Genomic DNA, 8,585 nt, shown 5'->3' with positions numbered 1-8,585 from the left:
CTCAAAATCCATGGGAGATTATTCGGAAATTATGCGTTTGATGTTTAATGTCCTAAAATCCTGTGAAAGTGATCGAAAAAGTCGAAATTTAGCGTGACATAATTTGTGTACCATCCCTTAATCTGAACAATTTTTTAATTTATACCTCGTTAATTTGCACATCGTTCAGATTAAAAATGGTTCAAACGTCATTTAGTTCATGGAACGGGGTGAAGTGAAATGGAATGCTGTGGAACGGAACACAGAATCAAAACAAAACAGTGAAAAAGGTAATCAGAAACACGATTCTAGGGTGACTAGATGTTCCAATTAAAAATGAACCCCGATGGTTTGCATGAGGTACCGTTCAAATTAACGGGGGTGTACCAAGGGGGTGGTCACTCTACACGGAGAAAAATGGAAATACTAATTAGGGTACTTATTATGACATCTACCGCATTTAAGCTTTTTAATCCTTGGTCATCATATACAATATGCATCACCAAATTTGTTTTTAATCTTGACTATGCATTTACGGAAATTATTAATGGCCGTGCATTTGTGTTGATCGGCGCTATATACATGGGACTTCATTATTTTGTCTGTTTCAGTTTTGATGCTGCTCTCAACGAGGAACACTTTTTCAACAATTTAGAATTTTCATAGTTGTAGCTTTTAAATTGAACGTGTCGTTTAAAAGATTAAAGTGGCAAGCAGCTGGCTATTGTGCACACACTTGCGTCGAAAAGTACTCCCCGCGCAAACACGGTATATTCCAAAATAATTTACTACCAGCGTCGCACCAATCAACTCCATTGCAACTTTTTCAGATTTCCCTTTCATTTCCCGCTTATCCGGCATTTCATTCGTGTGCAGGAGAACGTAACTATCAACGAAAAATCCTCGAAGGCTCAGCTTTCAGCCGGAAACAACCAAGATGACTCCAGGAGGATTACAACTTCACCTTGTTAGGACAGCAGCAGGTGCAGCAGTTTGGGCACTTACCAATCTATTTCATAGTTGCTTTCAATTCGTGATAAAATTTAACCCTTAAGGAATTGCATGATGAAATAAATTCATATTTATCATTTTGTTTCATTCAATTCACTTTTTTTTGTTTCTTTGAACTTTGAATGTAAACAAAAGCGTACTGCAATATTAAACATTCAAGACTAATATCATGCTAATATGCATTATGATTGAAAACGCAGTTCATACTATCCAGCTTTTTACGCTAGCTATAAAACTGTGGGGGGTGATTTGACTATGACATTTGTTGGCAACCGATTTTATAGTTAGGTCTTAGTAGGTCATGCTCTTCGATTGTTGATTGCAATGTCAAATATTTTCACTGGGTTTGTTTTGCAGCTGTGTTTTTTATATTACAAAACTCACCTAGTTTTTACGAACTTCTTGCTATTTATTTTAGGCATCGACACGAGAAAAGCGTTCCCGACCTAATTATTTAAGATTAAGAAATTCGAGAGGACAGCATTTTGTGCATCGTTATTGGCTCTATACTCTGATTAACACAATCAACAAACATAATCCAACCTCGGCCGTTATATTTTTGATAACCTTCCGGAAACTTCACGGAAGAGGAGATACATTAAAAGTTACATGGATATTTTCAAAGTGGTCTGAGATGTTCTAATATAGATCTCCGTCCAGGTCTATGTCATTCACACATGCTGTTACTTTTGGGTTTATTCTGCGAGTGGGATGAGAAACTCGGTCTCGTATAGCGAGGTGACAATTCCAGACCCGAAGTGACTCGCCGTGTAAACCAAATGTGGGGTACAGTCTATCTACCTATTGGATCACTTGGGTGTTAAAAAAAAGTTTCATTCCTTTGTATTCAAAAAAGGCTCAGTAACTGCCGGGGAAGGTAGGGTTGAAGGTCTGTTCTATAAACGAGAATAGCTCCGAACTCCATAAATTCATTCAAAGGTCGTCCAAGGTACGCCTTGCAGAAAAATCTAAAAAAATATTAGTATTTGATCACTGGAGCACTGCCAAACAAACTAAATTCGTTGTAAAATTCGTAACATTCATTCACGTTGTTTAGTTCTCAAAATAACCTATCGAGAATTAACAGGCACCAGTCCATGGCTGCTTATCATAAATCTAAAATGGCAAAAAATAGTATTAAACTGTATTAAATGCAGATAATTCGGAATAAAACTTTCAGGTTTTTGTCACCTGAATGAGGGATTTTTTTGACGTTCGTTTGCATAAACATGAAAAATTTTCAGCAACTCAAAGCTTGCTTAGATTCAACCATAAAAACATTATAGTGTAGACAAGGAACGTCAAAAAGGGGTAATTCAAAGTTTATGGCAAGCTAGCGTAAAAAGCTGGATAGTATTATTTATATTATAGTATTATAAGGCTGCTTAATCCAAAGATATGCACTGCATGGGGTAAATAGACCGAATATGGTTTTAGAATGACTTATAAACTTTCCAGTATTTAATTATTTAAGCGTGTACACACTTCGTTGGCGCATATTTTTTCATGCTGTGCCATCAGAGTGCCAATTCACGCCAAGCGTGCCATGCTTGATATTATTCCGAATGCTATAAAAATCCAATGAACTGAAATTACAGGAAAACATTCTCAGCAAACATTGAAATCTGTAATTTTCTTTTCGTTTGTATCTTGTTCCACAATTTTTAGATGTCTTAGGTACTGTCTAGGGGAACGACACTAATCAATTTCGTTTTAATTTTCGTGCAATACGACCCTATTTTTTTGATTTTTCGAGTTAGCCCCAGATTAAATCCATTTTATCAGATTTTGCACATTATTTATCGATTTGCAAGGATTTAATAATTTTGTGTTTTCTGCTGAGTAATTTTCACAGTAAATTGATAATAATCGACAAAATCAGAAATTATCCCAAAAATCTCATTTAATGAGCTTTATCCGATTGAAAATCGAAATTTTTGCTTTGTCTGTGTCGGTGTCTTCGCATCAGCCATGAAAATTGACATTTCTTCCCCCACGATGGTAAACAAGTGCCAGTGGCCGCTGCAGTCGCTGCTTAGCACTAAAACCCTTTGTGGGTATGCTAGCCTTGCAATAAGCAAAATTTCGCCGATTTAGATCAAAACCTTCATCCTAGTCTAGGTGACCACAACCTTCTGGTAGATCCGGACTTCAACTTGTTGTATGAATAGGGTACAAGACCCTTTTAAGAAGCTTCTCCCGTAGAGAAAAGTTCCACAGCAAATCAATATTTCAAAGTAACATTTCTGTTATTGTTAGGGTACATTCACAAATTTCATAACACCAAAATATACCATTTTAGACACCCAACCACCCCTTCGTAACGTTATTTTGTATGAATATTCCGATGAATATTTCACGAATTTTGTGTGACCTGTAACATTTCTAGTACTCCCCACCCACCCTCTTTAGCGTTATGAAATATGTGAACAGGCCCTTATAGGTATTTATATCATTTGGAAGAGAATTTTTCTACTAGCAACTTGTTCCGCTAACCTCAGCGGCAAGCGTCCAGAACAACTCTCGAAAAATCATCATTGATAAGGAAACACATTCGGAGTATGCTTGAGACTCTTGTTTGAAAGCTATTTTTCGATGGCACATCCATTCCGTTATGACTATAGCTTAAGCGGGGGCGGGAGCGGTGCTGTTGCTGGTGCTAGCAGGGCGAACTGATCTTCCATGGCCTGCTGTTGCGTTTGTCGTTCAGGAAGCTGAGGTACTGGGTCAGGCGGAGGACGGCAATCAACGTAACGACGTACTCCTTGACATCTTCCTTGCGGAGGGATTTCACCTGCTTGGACACGGTGCGGTAGTCGCGGCGGGCAACTTTGTTGGAGAGGCGTCCTACGGTGTGATCTTCCTTAACCGAGGTGAGAGCATTATGTATCATGAGAGTATTATGTATCATCAAATAATGTCCACAGCGGGCAGTTTGAGCATACGGTCCCACGATTCCCGATGTGGCAACAGGCCCGACTGATCGTCGCCGGTCGAGCAGGATTCTCCGTTTTCCTGTAATTTAGCAGACATGGTTCTTGTTAATGATTAATCGATTTCGATTCTCCCAAAAACTCACTTCACACAATCAGTTGGGCCTTATCAATTTGTAGTCACTTTGCGGAGTCCGGCAATCAGGGCTGCCACATATTCAGATTTATCTGTATTACACAGATTTTTTTTATTATGACACAGATTCAATTTGTATGGAACACAGATTTTCTTTCAACAATTTTTGTATGGACACAGATTTTTTTTGTATGGGACACAGATTTTCTAACCCGATAGATACAGGTTTTCTATCAAACCATCTGGCAGCCCTGCCGGCAATCGAATTTTCTCCAACAGAAATGCCGGTCACAAATAAAGCTAAGTATGCAGTTTCGCTCAAGAAAAGTAAAGAAATTCCTTGACTGAATGGGTCAAGAAATTTCCTACAGAGAGCCCCCTTTGAAGTGACATTTCTTCTCAACTGCGTACTGCGATCATTATTTTGGGTTTTGTGCAACGTAAGAACTATATCACAATCGCACGACGCCACGCGAGACAGGACACAACACTTATGGTTCTTACAAACGTTTGTAAGAACCATAAGTGTTGTGTCCTGTCTCGCGTCGCGTCGTGTGATTGCGTACTGCGATCAGAAAAATGTGATTTTCTTGACCATTTCTTGGAAGAAATTTTCCACGCATCGAGATAGGCGATTCCTTTTCTTGTCAGTAGCAAACCAGCCTTAAAGTGGAACAAAACAAACGCCAAAATGGAAAAATTTGACATTCGAGTTTTAGGGATGTCCATAGATTTTTGTCGATTCGATGAATTATTACAGATTTTATCGGATTTTTTCGTATTTCATCGATTTTTAGTGATTTATTATACATTTTATTTATTTCGATGGAAATTTTGCTCATATGAACATTTTTTGCATTTCGGCTCACTTTTGGCATAAAATGAAGATAACCTGCAAGTGTCGTATCCCTAAGTTTATTCACAAATTTCATAACGCCTAAAATGGTCATTTTTGACACCCACCCACCCCCTCGTAACGTATTTTGTATGAAAATTTGTCGAATTTTGTAATTTGTAATTTGTAATTTGAACTTAATTATAAACGATAACCCACAGACAAACAGACGTCACACTCTCATTATTGTCTATCGACCACCTTTTTAACGGTCGATTCAAAAATATGGTAGGTGGCCAATCCGCCACCCGCAGCGCTCGCATCGTTTTTATTCGCGTTTGACGTTTGCACACTACCGTCATCTGTTGGCCCGTCGGCCAAATACACTAATTTTAGCATTGGGCGTACATGTCCTCGTGACTATGATTTGGATCGAGATTTGTTCTAAGTGTTACGTCTGTTTGTCTTCGGATAACCTGTTTGTTGAACTTTTGTATGAACTGTAACATTATGAGGACACCCACAGTAGCGACATTAGCATTTTTAGGTTAATGCTTCTACTACACCCACCCATCCCCTTCAGCGTTATGAAATTTATGAATGGGCCCTTTGAAGGAGCGTGCACATCAAATTTTTTCAGAACCAACGATCTGATGATTGGCCCTATTGAAATTTTACACGAGAACTGCAGGATCCAGCTCTTGACAGGCGGGATTTAATTTGAGCCGGCGAACGAGCCGACAGTTGTTTTGTTTACATCCAATTTTGTGTTAAAGTTTGCATTTCCCAGCTGTTTATTCGTGAAAAACTCATTTGAATTCTTTAGAAATAGGAGTAAGTATCCTTTTTTTAGCCAGTGCAGTAATGGAAACCACCACAACCCAAACCAGCGACCATCAGGGCAAACGGTGGAACCATCTGCGCAAGATTCTCGAGCGCTCCGGTCCGTTTTGTCCGCCCAATTTTACGGCTTCGAATGAGACGTTGGAATTTCTGCAGAACACTTGCAAGATTCTGGTGATTGGTGAGTTATTGATTTCTTGAGTTGTTGTGGATGACTTTATTTCATCCTGTTTCATCTGTTTCAGGTGCCGGCGGATTGGGATGCGAGCTGCTGAAGGATATGGCCTTGATGGGCTTCCGTGACATTCACGTAATCGATATGGACACGATTGAGTTGTCCAACCTGAACCGACAGTTTCTGTTCCGTCGCGCGGATATCGGCAAATCCAAAGCGGAGTGTGCGGCCGCTTTTGTGAATGCTAGGATTCCGGGTTGTACGGTTACGCCACATTTTTGCAAGATTCAGGACTTCGATGCCGGCTTCTATCGGCAGTTTCACATCATCGTTTGTGGGCTGGATTCGATTGTGGCCCGCCGATGGATCAATGGGATGCTGATTTCGATGCTGGAGTACGAGGAGGACGGTTCCGTTGATGAGACGTCGATTATTCCACTGGTGGATGGTGGAACCGAAGGATTCAAGGGGAACGCCAGGGTGATTCTGCCAGGGATGACGGCCTGCATCGATTGTACGCTGGACTTGTTTCCACCGCAGGTTGGTTTTTGTCGAAATGCTCCTCTCACAGGACTGGCAGCGAGACAATTTTCAGTGAATTGGTCACTATTTTTGTTTGATTCACTAAAAAGTAACTAGCTACCTATTAGAAACAAAATGTCACAAAAATTGGTAGTGGTTTCTGGAAAAGTTTCTGAGGTATTCAGATGGATATTTTGTAGAAATTTCAGTCGCAAAGTTTGTTTTTTTTTAATCCCTCTAGGAGAAGTTTTGGTGGAATTACATTCCAACCTATTTTTGAAATTAAAATGTTGTTACTCGTGACAGTAGAGGAAAGATTAAATAATATTTCGGAACCTATAAGCGATGTTGTGAAAAAAGTGAACCATTTTTAAGAAGCATAATGTAGTAAAGTAGAAATTAAATAATTACAATTTTTAAAGCATTCCAATGAAAGTTACTTGCTCAAATTCACAAATGCTGAATTACAGTATATAACAATTTTCTACAACTTATGGTTTGAAGAATCAGAGCGACAAAAAATGTTCGTTCAAGTTTTTTCTCGGTGATTGCGACTTCCCGTTTTCCAGAATTTCGGCTTTTCAGGTTGAATACAAATCCTGGAAGTATCAAGTTTTTCAGGTAGTAGACACCCTACAAAAATATATTTATTATTCATGATAAACTTGAATATAATCCTTAATCACCTAATTAATTATTGGTAGCCGATAAATATTAACGCTCTGTAACTCATATTGAATTTACAGGTAACTTATCCGCTGTGCACTATTGCTAATACCCCGCGCCTGCCGGAACATTGCATCGAGTACGTTAAAATAATCCAATGGCCCAAGGAGAATCCCTTCGGAAGTGACATCGGTTTGGACGGAGATGATCCCCAGCATATCACGTGGGTGTACGAGAAGGCTCAAGAACGGGCCAACACATTCAACATAACCGGTCTCTCGTACCGGCTGGTCCAGGGCGTATTGAAGAATATCATTCCGGCTGTGGCCAGTACCAATGCGGTAATTGCGGCAGCATGCGCTACCGAGGTGTTCAAAATTGCCTCCAGCTGTTGCGAACCGCTGAACAACTACATGGTCTTCAACGACAGCGATGGGATCTACACCTACACGTACGAAGCGGAGAAAAAGGCCGACTGCTTGGCCTGCAGTCAAGTTCCTCGCCCGGTGGATGTGGTCGACCCGAACACGATGACCCTGCAGGATCTGATTCAGCATTTGTGCGACAGTGCCGAGTTTCAGATGAAGAGTCCGGGTTTGACGGCTTCTATCAATGGGAAGAATAAAACGCTCTACATGGCGACCGTGAAAAGCATCGAAGAGGCCACCAAGGGCAATTTGACGCAGTCGCTGGGTGAGCTGGGATTAAAGGACGGCCAGGAGATAATGGTCGCCGACGTTACCAATCCGAACGCAATTCTAATTAAGCTTAAGTTCCAAAGCAACGAAGTTGAAATGGCATAAGTAAGGTACTTTTTGCTATCGGAAAATGATGAGAAGGAAGTAGTAATAAAAATGGATGCCTGAAAACGGATTATTTTCAATTTATAGTATGACAATTCCCATTGGGTCTCTTTCTTGTTCTTCTTTCTGGCGTTACGTCCCCACTGGGACAGAGCCTGCTTCTCAGCTTAGTGTTCTTATGAGCACTTCCACAGTTATTAACTGAGAGCTTACTATGCCAATGACCATTTTTGCATGTGTAGGTGTGATCGGGGCAATATGGGCCGCCTAAGGAAAACGTCATGGAATGCATAGTAAAACAGCAAAAATTATGGTTTAAATGCAAGTGACTTGTACTATAAAATGTTATCTTCCATGTTACGTCGATAATTAATGTTAACATCGACTTGCAAATTATTTCAGGAACTTTTTGGAAAACCATGTTTTTCTACGTGATCATCAACCATATGGGGCATTATGAGCCACCCTACGGGGCAGTATGAGCCACCTCATTCAATCGAATGATTTTTATTTAAAACAGTAGAGACTAGTTAGTGGTAAAGAATACATTATTGGAAAGGAAATTGTATTAGCTTAGCTTGAAGTTATTGGTTCTAGCGGCTTATTTTTTAAAGATGCATAATACATAGTAAACAGACCGTGTTATATTAGTACTAAATTGCGATACATGGTTCAACGTATT

General features: G+C 39.9%; 1 protein-coding gene across 1 annotated transcript; it reads left to right on the top strand.

The window, feature by feature from the left end:
- The first annotated feature begins 5,636 nt into the window (after positions 1–5,636).
- Positions 5,637–7,969, top strand: LOC5576075 (nedd8-activating enzyme E1 catalytic subunit). The gene is made up of 3 exons (XM_001662362.2): positions 5,637–5,918; positions 5,983–6,452; positions 7,181–7,969. Exons 1-3 carry the CDS (start codon positions 5,759–5,761, stop codon positions 7,901–7,903), a joined length of 1,353 nt encoding a protein of 450 aa, XP_001662412.1. The 5' UTR covers positions 5,637–5,758; the 3' UTR covers positions 7,904–7,969.
- Positions 7,970–8,585: the final 616 nt, after the last annotated feature.

The sequence above is a fragment of the Aedes aegypti genome, chromosome 2 (assembly GCF_002204515.2).
Source record: "Aedes aegypti strain LVP_AGWG chromosome 2, AaegL5.0 Primary Assembly, whole genome shotgun sequence".
In the NCBI taxonomy this organism is placed as follows: domain Eukaryota; kingdom Metazoa; phylum Arthropoda; class Insecta; order Diptera; family Culicidae; genus Aedes; species Aedes aegypti.
This window is presented reverse-complemented; position numbering and strand designations above follow the sequence as displayed.